The sequence below is a fragment of the Pseudopipra pipra genome, chromosome 14 (assembly GCF_036250125.1).
Source record: "Pseudopipra pipra isolate bDixPip1 chromosome 14, bDixPip1.hap1, whole genome shotgun sequence".
Lineage (NCBI taxonomy): Eukaryota > Metazoa > Chordata > Aves > Passeriformes > Pipridae > Pseudopipra > Pseudopipra pipra.
In genome coordinates this window covers 9258619-9274231 of record NC_087562.1, presented here as the reverse complement: position 1 = coordinate 9274231, position 15613 = coordinate 9258619, and the positions used below count along the sequence as shown (strand labels likewise).

Below are 15613 nucleotides of genomic sequence, written 5' to 3'. Positions count from 1 at the left end.
ACTTGTCCCAGCTCAGACTGGAGCCTTGGGGGAGCAGCTTTGCAGGAGGGAAAAGGCTGAGAGCCCAGGGAGAGGGGCCAAGCTGCAGCACCTGGAGCACAAATTCCTAACAGCAGAAATTCCTGTTTTGCATCCAACTCCAGCGTGGGCAGTGAAGCTGATTTTATGACTTATTTATTTATTTCGTCTTTGATGAACAGAAGGTTAATATAAGAACAACTCCTTGGCAAACCTTTAAGGGTAATTCAAGCGACACTGATGTGAATCAATGTTCCCTTTGTGAACGCATTACTTGGCAGAAACTGGCTTTTTGTAACCCCCTTAAACCTAGCTGGCAAAACAAAAAGAGAAAAAAAAAACGTCCTTCAAACAAAAGGATGAGGTGAAAATAAAGAGAGAGTCGACTGCACTTTATTCTCTTTCATAGAAGCAAATGGATTTGGTGCTTTTTATACATTAATCAATCAATATCACTGACTGTACATCAGCGGCGCAGCCAAGTTATGAATGACCTTTCTGGCAAAGAGGACACTTTTAATGCTCATAAGACTGCTTATAGCTTAGCAACTTTCCGAATTTATGCCTGCATGATTACCCCTCGGAGGCAGGCGCCCGTGAGCACTGCGCTAGATATGACAAGGTTAGTCCTTGCCAATTTGTGCAGAAGGAAGGGGCTCTGCCCGCACTGCGTGGCTGTGGCTGGCGGGGGACAGGCTCGCCCAGCAATGGGCGGTCACCTCGCCTGACATGGTGCTTCAGAGTGGGAGGAGACCAGTGGGGTCCGAACCTGGCCATGGGCCAGCAGGCAAAAGCCATCCTGTGCAAAGCTCTCAGCCAAAAGCAGTAGAAACAGCTCTCCTGAGGGCCGAAAGCCCAGAGGGAGTGACAAGCACACGTCGCGTGCCGGGGCTGGAGGCCAGGCTGTGAAGAATATCCCCCATTCATTGTGTCACTGGCCATAGTGAGTTGGAATTGCTGCTCAGGGCAGAGCCAGGGCAGGCACTGCCTCACACCACAACAGGCTGGGAAACTGCTTCCAGCTCCTCTGCTCCTTTTCACATTGTTCAAAAGAAAACAAAAGAGATCCAGTGCTCAGACCACAGCAGGGTCACCGCTCCCCTGCAAGCTGTGCCTCAGCTCTAGCAGGAGCACGGTGGCTGCTGGGGCACTGCCACACACAAGGCTTCATTTCACAGCTCTGACCTTTCCCAATGCACATCCCCAGTCAGCTCTGTAAGAACTCTGCTGAGATGCAAGTTTGGCCCCAGTGGCCCCAGTACCACACTCTTCCTCCCCACTACAGCTCCTGAGCATGCAGTGTTGTCATCCCAGCCATGGTAAGGAACAGCACAAACTATCCCCCTGCTTGTTTCAGACCATCCTTCCTTTCTGAAAAGCATTGTGCTCTTCCGCTTGATTTTCATCTTCCCATACGTTTCATGAGTCCTCACTTCCAAAACTTGCACCATTTGGAGCAGCCTGCAATCCGATGGGAGCTCAACATGCCCTTTATTTTGCATTAATTACCTTCTGGGCTAGAATCAGGTCTTCCCTGCTCCAGTTCTCGATCCTTCCCCTCTAGTGGCACCCAGTTTTGGAGGGCTTGCTGCCTTTCCAGCATTTTCCCACTTCTGCCATTTTAGGATGATCTTGGTCATTGTGGAGAAACCTCTTTTTGTTTCTTCCCTCTCACCAGTGTTGCTCCCCCACGCGAGATGGTCCCAATCGAGCATCGTCCCTGGCCCTGCAGCCGTGTGGCTGGTGCTGCCACCCAGAGCTCTGAGCTGGCTGAGTGGGATCACTTCCACCAGGGCACACCCCCCTTCAAGGGGGAAAGCAAGGGGTCCCTCCTGCTCCCCAGGCACATGGCTGGGAGGGAGAGGATGGCACGGTGGGGAGCAAAGGCTCAGTGGCCCTGGGGATTCTCCCCATGTCACTGCCTTCTCTGGACAACACCCAAGGGCCTGGAACAGGGACGGACTGGTGAAGAGGTAAGAGAGGGTCACAACCTATCTCTCACCCCCCCAAATCTCATCAGAGCCCCAGGGGACAGCAAGATGTGGGCTCAGGGAATGTGGCTCAGCTGGGAAGGTCTGTGCTGCACACTGTCCACATGCCTGTGGCTCTGCATCCGGGCTGCGGCCTCTGACCCTGCCAGACCAACACAAAACAAACCCCTAGTGACCCTCCACGCCACACATACACAGAAGGAGAACAGGAAGAGCCAAGTGAGTAGGTGACATGGAAAGGAGAGGTGGCTGCACAAGTGAAGTGGAACGGCCGGGCGGTGAGCGTGTCCAGCCCGCGGCCAGCAAAGGCCAAATTAATGCCATTGTTTGGCCACAAAGGAGGCAGCAAAGTAGCAGTGGAGGCTGGGGAACAATCTCAAACACACAGCTCTAATTCACCCTTCATCACCATGAAAGGGGAATGGAAAAGGCCAGAAAGCTTCAGTTTAATTGGTAACCAAATGTGAGAGCCGTTCCCAGAGAAGGGGCAGCAGCGTCTGCCCTGTGAACACAAAGATCAGAGAGGAACGAGGGGCAGCTGCACATCGTGCTCTGGCTGTGGCCCTCCGTGCCTGGGGAGCGATGGCAGGGGCCATGCAGAGCCGCAGACACACCATCCCAGAGAAATGTTGAGATTTAAGGGCTTGGGACCCCAGGCCGGAGCAGGGAGGGCACTGAGCAGGGATGCCTGGAGTGTTGCTTCCAAGAGGCCAGAACATCCCTGCAGGTCAATGGAAACCTACACGTGACATGCTGATAGGGGAGAAACCACATGTCGGGATGTGGGGAACAGAACAAAAAACCCAAGCCACTGCTATTTATTTAACAGAGTGGCCACAGGTGAATAAAAAGGCTGAAAAGGGGCAGGAGGAGGTGCCCACACAGAGGGGAGGGCTCAGGCTCCTTGGGCTGAAGGTGGCCTTGGCAGGAGCCTCCAAGTGAAGGTTGGTTCAGTGGAGCTGGACCAACACTGCTCCTCTCACCCACCACTCTGGGGAGGACTGACAAGGAACACAGAAAAAACCGCAAACTGGAAGCAAATACAGATAATAATTTCTCATACAGCTCCCAATTAACCTTTGGAACTTGTGGCCTCAATAAATCATTGAGGTCAAAACAAAATATATGGTGAGGGCGATGCGCAACTTAGAGAAGCAAACTGAGTATTTGGAAGAAATAGAAACCCTCTTGCTTAAGGGCATGAACTGAATTTTAGCAGGAATAAGGATGCGACCTTGATTTGAGGTAGGTTATTATTTGTTTATGGGTCCCCAGATTTCACTCTGAAGCAGCCAGAGCAGGACACTGGTGCTGGCAGACACATTATTAGCCAATCTCAGGTTTTAGTGGAAAAATAAATGCATGTGGTAGCTCCTTCCCAGGCAGTTCTGAGGACGTTCAGGTCATCACCAGAAGATCAATAGGCCTCACAGAAGGGAAAGGAAGTAAGTGCATTTCAGAAGTACAGGCAAGCAGAGGACCAGGAGCAGGGACAGAGCAGAGTGCTCTGATGTGCATGCCACAGGTGGGAATGCTGGAGAGGTTCAGGCCAGGTGTCACTGCTGGCCTATGCCAGCAGTTGTAGTTTTGTTTCATAAATCATCCCCCTGATAATGTATGGAAGCTCATTTTGCCTATGGCTCTTACAGAAAAACTGAATCCATTTCAGAACCCAAGCTCTGTATCTCTCATCATTAAGTCCATGATCCTACAGATGAGCGGAGGAGGAGAGCACTTCCCATTCCCATAATGTCTCCTCCGAAGAAACACCTCAAAGCATTTTTGAATTTCGGGCAGTGCATTGGGTTTGCATGGCAAGGTTTGGGTAGCAGGAGGGCTCTTCTTCCAGTCCTGCCAATTAAGGACCATCAGACATGTCCTCCTCCATCAGAATGAACTACAACAGAACCACAGCAGGGAAAAGGCAGGAACAACCAGGAAAGGAGCTGATGCCCTGCAGGGATATTCCCTGAAGGGGGGAAGGTGCAGGAGAATTCTCTTCCAGTGCTGAGCATGACCCTGTGGACAGATCTTTTGCACAGGGCAACGAAGCCTGTAACCCAAAATGGGCATGTTCAGTGGCAGCAGCCTTCGAACTCACCTTCCAAACAGGACGGTACATCAGCGTGTCACTACAGGTCTCACCCTACCCGGTTGTTTACTTACAAACCAGTCCAACATCCTCACTGCCTCTGAACACAAAGCCTGTGTCCAGCTGAATATAACTGACCTTTCCTTTCTGCACTGTACCCACTCAGGGTGTTATGGACATGTCAGCAGGGAAGAAGGTACTGAGGTCCCCTCAATTCTCTGTGCTGGAGCTCCAGCCCCTCTCAGCTCTGGTCAACAGCAGAACAGAAGAGACTCAGCTGATACACCAACAGCACGGCAGCAAGGCAACTCTCTAAACTCATTAACCTGGGAACACAGGAGGCATGTTCATTCCAGAGATATTTAATTTGAAGCCCAGTAGCACAGGAAGGGAGGAAACAGCAGCGCAGCAATGGTTACAAGAGTCAGACCTTTGGAAAGGTGCTGGAGACGAGCGGCTGCCACACCGACTAGAGGAATGTCACAAATCAGGGCTGGCATGTGCGTCTAAGGTTTTGGAGGTTTCCTTTTTCTCCTTGCCATCAAAACATCAGGGCAGGGGGTTTGGCTGGACACAGTACCTGAGCAAGGACAAGGCTGGGACAGAAGCAGCACAGCTGTGCTGACGGGACCTTCATCACGAGCTGAGTTTGCTGCTGCCAGAGTGAATCCGGTGTCACTCGTGTGGACATCTAACCCTCTCCAACACACTGTGAGACCAGGCTGCAGTACCTGCAATGTCTTCAAGGCTCTACTGATTCACCTCACACAGGAGAGCCTTTCAGTCTTGAATTTAATCCGCACCACTGCAACAAGCACCTCCAAGTCCTCAGGAGATGAGATCCCTAATCTAAACCTGGATGAGAGAGAGGGGAAAAGAGAAACAGGGAAGAGAAGCAGAAGGTGCAGAGGGCACTGTGCATTGGCAGCAGAGCTTCAGGGATGCAATACCAAGGGATAGGAATGCCACTCTTCGGTCCCAAAGGAAACGGAGCCCAGGGAGATGCTGTGCTCTGACAGCTGGGCTTCAGCCTGGCTCTGGACTTTGTTTGGATGCAGAATAAAAAGCAGAGCAGAAGAGGGACTGGGAGCCTTGCAGTGTTGTACTGCAGCATCTGGTGATGTTTCCCCCCTTACTCTTCCTAAGTGGAAAGGGCTTTAAGACGTGGCCAAACAAGAAAAACATTCTGGAACAAGTCAGCCGTCAGAGCTTCCTCTCTTTCTGCTTAATGAAAGCCATGAGCTCCGCGGGACAAGTTGCGGCTGGAGTGGGATGGAGTTTATGAGATTCCTGCCACGTCGGGGTGACGCTGCCGCGTGCTGTTGGCCTGCCCTCCCCAGCCCGGCCGTCTGACCGCTTCCTTCCGCAGGCGCCTCCCGGTGCAGTTTCATTAAGCGGATGCTTGAGGGTTTGGGTAGGTTTCTGCTACCCCCCCCTTTTATAAGGGGCACAGGAAAAAAGTTGCAATAAACTTTAATAAAAACAAAATTAAAACGATTAAACCTTTCATATCCTTTCAAGATTATCTCTTTGCTGCTGGTTGGTCAAAGCAGAGCTAAGGCACGAATGCTCTTGACTTTAAACTCAAAACCAACCCCAAAAAATAAGTAACAAAGGAAATCTGCCTCTGCCAGATATTAAAGGGAACCAATTTTATCCCTGCTTTCTACAGAGCCAAACCTCAACAGCTCCATGGTGTCCCAAATGCACAAGGACAGAGAAATGCTGCTGGGAAGGGAATAGAGTTTTCCAAAATTTGGTGGGGGGAAAGGATGCAAGCAGGGAACAGACAGAAATTATGTTACAGGGTAATACCAGGAAAGAGAAGTTCCCTAAAGGTTTCTCAGAGCATCTGGCTCTCCTCACATCCTCAGGCCCTCCAAAGGAGTCAACTGTGTGGAGCCACCCTGACCCACAGCTGCCAGAAGCCCCTTTGCTGGATCTCAATGACCATTAAAGCAGTGTGAAACTAAAGCAGAACCAAAAGCTTCCCCACACCTAATCTGCCCAGCCTCAGGATGGCCTCCAGTGGAGAGATCCTGCCAGAAGTATCACAGAATATGTCAACATGGAATGGATCCACAAGGAACATCGAGTCCAACTCCTGGCCCTGCACAGGACCATCCCTAAGAATCACACCACATGCCTGACAGTATCATCCAAATGCTTCTTGAACTCTGTCAGGCTTGGTGCTGTGACCAGTTCTCTGGGAAGCCTGTGTACCGCAGCTCCGGCAGGAACTTGCTGGAAAGGTAAAAGGTCCTGAAGCCATTCTATCCACAAAAAAATGAAAAAATTCCAAGGTTCAGCCAACAAAGGGGAAGGCAACAAGCTGTCCTTTAAATGAACACATGCGACATGAGATCTTGGAAAACAAAGAGATAATCCTGCATGTGGGGTTACTTGGTGGGGTTGGCAGGGAGATCAGAACTGCTGTGAGTTCAATCAGCCCAACACATCGCCCAGGGCTATTTGCCTCTGCTGCTATTCCATGTATGTTATTGCACCATGGGTGAATGTTTTCTCTAAACAGGACAATCCCTCATCTCACTCCCTGTGTCTGAGGAGATGACAGAGAGGGATTTCCTTCTCAGACAACTGAGCTGCTGCACACCCCCAGCTGCAGGACACGGCTCCCAGCAGAAGCGACAGGGCCCCAACACCTCCCGCGTACCTGTGGCGTGCCCAGCACTGCTCTGACCATGCACGTACTGATGGTTTGGTTGGATTTACAAGCAGCGCTTGGAAACAAAGCTTGAGCAGGTTCCTGCCCTTGGGGGTTACAGATCATATATAGGGAAATGGCAGTACTGGGTTTTGGAGAGGGAGAGGCAAAAAGCCCAAGAGATGCAGATGAAGCACTTGGTGTTTGCACAGAGGAGCTCAGGCTGTCACCTGGTTTGGCAGATTATTAAATGTGTCAATCAAGGACAAGCCTGGAAACAGCTTCCCTAGCCCTCTGCAATGGCCACAAGTTCCAGCCAGGTAACTGGGGCTTGGTCAGCAGAGACGGAGCTGCAGCATGGTTTTGGCTAATAGATGCTGTAGCGTGGACTCTGTGTGCTCTTCTCCTGCACGTACCATACAGGTGATCTGCTTTGGGAAGTTTTTAATTGCTGTGCAATTAAGTCCCATGGAAAAGTGGAGAGAGGCTACAAAAGCAAACTAATGATTCCTTTCTGAAACCCTCCATTACCTCCAGCAGATGTTGGAGAGCAAGAGGCGTCATTAGCAATGACCACACTGCCTTTAATGGAGACCAAGTGGAATATATCAGATCCCACTAAATTTGAGTTATTTCAAGCAAGGAGAAATATCATTTGGCACTACCAACCTTCATTTCAAAAGTCTTAAAAGTTCTATTGGAAGTAGAGAGTCTGCTATCATGAAAAATCCACCCCAAAGTCACATCCCACATCCCTGCTGTAACAACTCCATGAATTACTCCAAGAAGAATTACTCCATGCTCGATGATCATGAAGGAAAAATGCCTCACATGGTTGCTCACTCTTTAAGATAGGAAAATAACAGGATGGTTCCTTCATGGAAGGTTTTTGTGGAACATCCCCTTTCCCCTTCTCCACAGTCTGCTTCACTTTACAGATGGGCTGTTCACAATTCCCAATCCAGTGCACGGCCACTAAGGGAAGGGAGGAACTGGAGAGCCTGGACAGGAGAGTGGGGAACCCCAGATCACAGCACTGGTCTCAAGGAAGCAGGTGAGGCATTAGGGCACACTGAGGGACTGAGAGGTCACAAATGGAATGGACAGACATGGCTGGTATTGAGCCTCCCTTCTGCTAGAGAGAAACTTTGTGTCTGAGAGAAACCTCACACTGCAAACCACATCCTAGGAGCTCTCTGACCAAACCTGCTCCCCAGCACACGGGACCTGCTCCTGTTACCCTGAGGCGGCCACAAAACTGCTTGTGAGGGAGAGGAAGATGAGAGAAATGTTTCACATGACTCAGTGCACAGAGGTACCAGCACCAAACAAGCACCCTGCTGTCTGCAGGCACCACAGGCAGGGCCAGGTTGAGGTGTGATTCAGTCATTCTGAGGTGGGAACTACTATTTTTAAACCATGTGGGGTTTTCTCATCTGAACACTGCGCCAGCTATACCCTGGGTCTGTTTACATACTTGGTTTCATTAAAGATTCACATCCTGATTTTCAGTCTGCAGCTTGCAGCCCTTCAGAAGGTCGAACACTGAAACAGAAGGGCGATGTGGACAGATAGTGCACCTCTGCCTGGGGGACAGATGGAGAGGGAAAGTGGGGGCCCTGGGGCATCCCTCCCCCTCATCCCTGGGAACCAGCAGCTTTCCAGGGGCTCCCAGGGCAGAGCTTTGCAGAAAGGGTATTCCTCAAAATAACTGTAATCCATGTTTGGAGCAGGGAGTGGCTGGTCCCTTGCTGTGGGCAGGCAGTGGGAGGGAGCAACATGGGTGCTCCAGCGAGGTCAGACAGGGGGGCAGAGGTGACACTCCCAGCCCCCCTTCCTGCCTGGACAAAGGGGCTGTTCATGGTGTTCGGTGTCCAGCAAGGGCTGCCAGAGTGCCGGGCCCTGCTCCTCACGCGAGGGCCCCAACAAGGACCCTGTGTTGGAAGGGGATGGCTGCCAAGGATTTGGCAGCGATGAGCAGGACTGCTGTGACCATGTGGCCACCACAGGAACTGTCCTCTGCAGTGAAACGGGCAGAGGGCAGCGCAGGCGAGGAGTGTGGACACCTGATAGATACCTATGGATATTTGTCCTACACAGAGGGAAGAGTGGGCAAAGCACCTCTGCTCCTCCCACAGGAGGACACTACAGAAAGGGAGAGCAGAGATGGAAAACAGGAGGAGTTGGGAGAAACAGGTAAGGGAGGAAACCTATTGTGCAGAGGGACACAGGTTAAACAGCGGGGCTGTAACAGGAAAACAAGAGTGTGGGTGGCACATGGAGAGTGATACGATGGATGAGCAGGAGCACCACGTTCTAAACATGAAGCAGCTGTCCCGCTCCAACTGGTGACCCCATGGCAGCTGCCGGAGCTACGGAGCGGGCTGAGGTGCTTGATGCCTTCTGGAAGGAAAGAAACACTTCCAAAGTCAGAATGAAAATTCGGTGCAGGTTGTTTCACTCTTGTTTCTGTCATTATCTAATGAGCTGTAAGTGCATCCATCCAACATCTCGAGAACGTCTTGGTTTTTATTATGGGTTTGGGCTTTTTTTCTTCTCTAAACCCCCATCATTAAAAATCAATTAGCTTATGGGTAACGTTACACAGATGCTGCTGCAGAAAGGGGCTGACATCTGCAATGGCAGCAGCCCAGATACCACAGCAATAGATGTCCAAAAATACCCAGAGAGGACAACACCCCCTCCCTGAAGCTGTGTGCTCCCTGATCAACAAACCAGCTGAACGTCCATCCGCTTCCCCATCTCCTGCATAATGAGCACACTTCTCAGAGCAAGCAGAAAAGTTTAATTGTCTTTAATTATCCAGTTCAAGGAGGATTGGGTTTCCTGCCTGATGTCCATATAATTTCCCTGCCAACGACTTCATCATCCCTTTACTGGAAGTGGAGGTCAGCTCCTAAAGCTCTTCCCTAAAAGACACCCGAGTTTTGGGGAGGGCTGAGCTGCTGGCAAAGGCAGGGACAAAGGTCCCCGTGTCCCCAGAGTGGCTGCTCAGGCTGACTGTGCTTCTGCGGGGTGGGAGGGAGTGAGTTGCAACTAATGTGCAATCAAGAACCATCACAATTACAAATGTAAATGAACAGGCAATTGGCACTGACCTTTGCAGATTGTTAGAGGACTAATTAAGGTGTGATCAGAGCTCTCTTCCAACAGATTGAGATGCATCTACACAAGCAAATATCTATGCACCACCCCCAGACAGCAGTGCTTTCTCCTACATGCTTGCACACACAGTGAGTAGGTACACACAGAGCAGATACACAGACAGAGCCAGCGTTCAACCTCGGCACCTGCGGGAGGGGAACAGGGCGACTCCACTCTGTCACACCAGGCCACAAAAAAGGACCAAAAAAGTCACTGTCCCTTTGGGTACTGGTAGAGATGTGTCACAGACCAGGGAAGTGTCACAGACCAGTGTCTGCTCAATGTGTCTGAGCCTGTTATCTGACACAACCAGAGACCCCTCATCAAAAGGCAGTGAGAAAAGTCCACCCAGCCCTTGGCAAACAACAATAAAAACCATGATGGGGACACAAGAGAGAGACCCCACTGCATTACAGAGGAGGAGGAGACACAGAGTGCAGACTCACACCATCCCTGTGCATGGCCCTGCCACACAGCTGAGCGTCCCTGCACTCGAGTTGATGCTCTGATACCATAATGGGATCAGAATGAGGCGGAGATGGAAGCACCTGTTCTCCCACTTGGGGGTATGGCAGCTTCTCACACAAACCTGGCCTCCATCCCCACAGGCATGCCCGGTCCAGCACATCAGTAAGGTGCATCCACTCTGTCTGACTCAACAATGGGCTCAAAGAGTGCTTGAAATTAAATATCTCAGGACAAAGCAACCTGCAAAACTAACCCGAGGTTCCCCTGCTTTGCTTTCTGCAACCTTATTCTTGCTTGTATTCTTAACCTTTGAAATAAAATATGATCAAGAAATTGTCAGTGTCTTGTTCACTGTCAGTTTTTGTTGAAGAACCAGCAAGCTTAAAGAAAATTAAAGTAAAATATTTGTAAACCAAAATTTCCTTTCAGTGACTTGTCAAGACTTTTACTTTAAAAATATTACATTTTTTTAAATGGTCACCCAACCGTTTTCCCTCCCAGCCTGTCAGCTTCTGCCCTTCCAGTACCTGCCATGTCCTAATCCAGGCGGCCAGACAGGAAAGATAAGGTTTATACAGTAAAAGACAAGGTAAACAGAAATTTCTAAAGTAAACAAGATTTTCAAGGTTGTTCTGTCTATCACAAAAGGGCACGGATGGTTTCCCCTCTCTGCTCATTTTGCATTTAAGCAGCTCACAACCCAGAGCCCTGCCCAAGGTACCCTTTCGAAATCGGAATGTTTTCCTACAGCGGAGCATCGCAGCGCAGCGGAACGGCTGCCAGAGCTGCTGTTCCCCCCAGGGTGGTGTGGCAGTCACCGCGCGCTCTCGCTGTCACCGTGACCTTTGGGGAAGCATGTTCCATGCCCTCTACTCCACTGGGCCACCGAGGTCATGGATCGGGCACTTTTTTCCGTAAGATTGAATTTAACTCTTAATGAAACATCTCCTGTTTCACTTTTGGGGTGTTTTGGGTGTATTTCAGAACCCCATTACTCACAGGCGTAGCAGCAATGTGACCCAGTTACGAATTCAAGGGACCCCCACATGTTCTCCCTCAGCTCCTGCTGCTGTCCCTTCTCAACTCTTTATGCCAAGACCACCTCCCTTGTCTCCATGTGTGTTTACTGCACAATGCCAGTTCCTCAAAGTGCTTTTCTGTAGGATTTACCCATTTTCACAGCAGTCATGGAGGAATGTCCTGTCTGAAGCCAAGAGGAGGGCTGTGAAGGCTTTTGCTGACACCCCCCAGCTCCAGCACCTTCACAGCACATGAACCAGCTGACCCAGGTCATCTCTCCTCCTCCTCCCTCCAAAGAGGGCTTCAGGAGACCTCGATTTTTCAGAACATTAAGAACTTCTTAGCCCTTTACATGATTAAACAAAGTACCATCCCTGTTCCGTCCAGCCTAACTGCTCCCTTTAGGTACATCTGCTCTTGCTGCAATCCCTTTCCTATGATCTGTGTGAGCAAATGCTTCATCCAAGCCCTTCACTCTATCTACCTTGCCAAGAGGAGACATGGAAAACAGACATGGAACACTCACCCCTTCTGCCCACTCCTAGCCAGCTCCTTCCTCCTCTCGATTCAGTGTGGCTTAAGTAACAGAAATCAGTGCCAAGCTGCTACAGCTCGTGCTGGCGCGCAGGGCATCACTTGAGCCACTGCAAAACATCTACTACTGCACTGGTTTGTCAAGTTGTCCAGATGTGATGGTATCTTTAAATGCTCATACAAGATTCCAGTGTTTAAGACAGCAACCTGAACCAACACACATGCTTCTAACGTCCCAAACTTCTACATCCCAAATCCCACCTCAGGCAGGAAGGATTCCCATAATGTGTTTTTGATAAACCATAAGTGTCATCCCACAGCAGGAAAGAGAAACAGGAATGTCAATGAGCTTGTCACTGAACAGCACAGCGGGTCCGATGCCACTCACCCACCCCTGCCCCCAGCTCATGCCAGGGCGGCAGCACTCACCGGCCTCGGCAGCTGGACACTTCCGGATGGTGAAGATCTGCCCCAGATCCTCCTCTTCTTCAGGAAGACCTTTCTGTAGGCGCTGCAGCTTCCGGAGGCTTTCGCTCCGCTGGTGTTTCATGGAGCGCACGTGCTGGATGAGGTTCAGCTTGGCCTTGGTGGAGTAATTACAGAGGACACAGTGGTAGTAACAGCTTTCACCTTCGACCCCGCTCTCATGGTGCTGCAGGTGCTGTGGAGAACAAAGCAGAGGGATGTGAACGTCCTTTATTAGCCCCTATCCCCTGAGTTAGTCCACTGTAAATTGCTAAAAACCACCTGGGAATTAGTTAAGAAACCACATTTTGACACAGACCCAGTGAGACCAAGCCTGTTTGTTCCCAAGGTACCATGTGCTCTCCTGCTGAGGAGCAAGAAAACCAAAACATACTGAAATGGGCACAAAGCACAGATAGAGAAAGGCAAGATTATCTCCTTCAGTGAGAGAAAGCACCAGGCCCAGCACTAACACCTGCTCATGACCCACACAGGGCTCATTCCTTCACACTCATAGTTTGTCCTGGGAAGGGATCCAACTGCATGTCATACATAAAATTAAATTTGATAAATTCTAATGGAAACTACAAAGAATAAAACCAAAGCAATACTAGAACACAATAAACCCATTAGATAGAGAGGTCCTGGAAGCAGTGTGCAGAGCCATCCTGTCCATCACCCAGCACTCTACTCCCTCGGATTGGGAAGGAAGCAGCAGCCTGGCTGAAGATGTTTGTGACAGCAACCCAGGCTGAAGAGCCAACAGCGGGAATGCAGCCGGGCACCACTGTGAGGGCTCAGCACTTGGAAAAACCCTGGTCCCTCTCTGGAGCTGTGCTGTTGCAGCCAATACAGCTAATTCCAGAGTATTACACAGTGATTATTTGACAAAACCTACCAATCCTCTGGCACAGAGCTCTGTGCCACCAGGGAAACCAAGCACCATTTCATATCGTGGACCCCGTGGATATGGCAATTATTTCCTGGAACCAGAGGGCCATGCTGGCTGCCACAGCATGGCCGCTCTCCCTTTGGGCTGGAAGCAGGAGGTCACAGGAACTTCCCCAATTCCCACAGTAAGGACTTATCACAAGCTGAGGAAAAATGGATACCAAGGTGAAACAACATGAGAGACCCCCTCAGCGAAAGCCAGTGGTGTTTCCATCCCACACCTACACTTCAGCTGGGCAATAATACCTGCCAGCTCCAACCCTGAGACCTCCTTCTGTCTCTGTGTCATCTCATGGAACTCTTCCCTCACCACACACTTGGCCCAAGGCATGAGTACAGTGATTTGGGCATGATCTTGAGGTTTGTCAATCAAAAATATTGCCTACGTGCAGCCAGGACCTTCTGGTAAAAATTCCGACTCGTATTATCTCAGTTACAGCTGAGATAAGATTAAAGACACATATTACCCAGTGCTGTGTGCCTCGCTCACACGGAGGAAGGAGAGCCCTCTGAGTCTAGGAATGATTAAAAATAGGATATGAGCTGATGCTGAGGCTTCTGATTGGAAGGGTGAGGAAAGAGAATAAATGTATTCTAGATCTGGCTAATTAGACTAGCCTCTTTTGGGATCACGATGTATTTAATTAAATTCACTGTAATATTTGAAGAATCCACGAGGGCACTAATCCCACTGGTGCCCTCAAAAGATTTTTTGCTGTTTTCCCTCATAAGAACTTCTTCCTCCTCTCATTTCTATTGTTTGCATGTGTTACCCTCTTCCTGAGCCAAAGAAAGAGGAATGGCTTAAGGCATAAAAGGTCAGTGGGGCCATCACAAGAGTCACATGCCTGGTTCACATGGCTCAGCCTTGCCAGCCCGGCTCCATCCCAACCCCTGCCACAGCCCTCCTAGCCCCAACTCACTGCAGGCCAGGCTCTGTCTCCAGGAGCCACACCAGCCACATCCTCACTCTCACCAGCCACGAGGCACGTTGGGGAAGCCCTGTCCTACAAACCCTGCGCTGGATGGAGCTCGGGAAGTGCCCACGGGCTCAGCGGCAGCTTCTGCACGGAGGCAGAGAAAACCCCCAGTGAGCAATTAAGAGAAAAATCCGGTCACAGGTTCAAGGAAATATTAAGGACATGGTCTCTGTGGAACCAGAGGCACGCTCTGCACTGCCCTCATTTAAAAGGGGATTTTAGGAAAACATTTGTTTTAAACAGTTTAATAAATGTGTCTTATTTTCTGCTCTTCTTCTGCTTCCTCTCAAATCTTGTGCTGGGATGATCTTCACCTGCCTGAAGTCCTGGAGGAATCACAGGCTGAGGGTGCCACCACCACCAAGCCCAGGCTGGGCACAGCACCACATGCACCGGATCCACCTCATCCTCCAGCAGAGGAAGGGAGCAGCTCAGAGAAAGACAATGTGAGGGCCGAGCCAGTCTGAGCTGTGAGCTGCTGGAGGCAATGAAATGCTGGCCAAATACGTGTAGTTATTGCCCATCACACTGTTAAACTTCCCCCTTGTGAGAATTTATCCATATCACAGGAAACAAATTCAAAATATTAAACCAGAACCTTGTTAGAAGACAAATCAACTTGAAAATCAAAAGACTATATTGTTCCAAGGAAACCCAACCAACTTCTGTCAGAGAACATTGATTTCTGTGAGTCCGGGGGGGTGTTTGCCCCTCCCTCTCCACGATAGGAAACTTCCAACATCTGGTTCTTCACGCATGGCATGCGAAATATTGATCAGGTTGAGTCAAAGCTCCACTTTAAATCAGAAACAGAGAAAGGAACGCTCTGATGGAAACCATACGGCTCACGAGTGCAGCTTCCCAGGGGACGCGGCTGTTCCTGTACGTACACCAGCCACGGCGCAACACTGCGCCGCTCCCAGCACCTATTCCCACACACACCACACCAAATCCAGCCTGCCTGCCATGCAGGGACTGTGCAGGTGTCTGGGCAAGGCTGTTCTCTCACAGCAATCACTGCAGGAGGGTCCTGCTCAGAGGTCTTGTCTCCTCTGTTTGCCCCCAGACCTGCCCGGGGACAGCGGGTGTGGCGCGGCCAGGGCGGCACAGGGACCGGTGCCAGCTGCATGGCTGGGCTGACCCTGCCACACCGACAGACTGACTGCCCAGCCCTCGCTCTTCAACATCTGGCTCAGAATTGTTTTCTTGTAATAAATAATAAATGCTCGCAGGGTATGACTACAGAAATCTAATTTTTAAACAA

At 50.3% G+C, this 15613-nt stretch overlaps 1 protein-coding gene across 19 annotated transcripts in view; it reads right to left on the bottom strand.

The window, feature by feature from the left end:
* ZFHX3 (zinc finger homeobox 3) overlaps positions 1-15613 on the bottom strand; it is a 514090-nt gene that overhangs the window by 46335 nt on the left and 452142 nt on the right. For all 19 annotated transcript variants that reach the window (XM_064670437.1, XM_064670430.1, XM_064670429.1 and 16 more), the window contains one exon: positions 12383-12614. In XM_064670437.1, coding sequence (XP_064526507.1) covers positions 12383-12614 — 232 coding nt within the window. The remainder of the gene's footprint in view (positions 1-12382; positions 12615-15613) is intronic.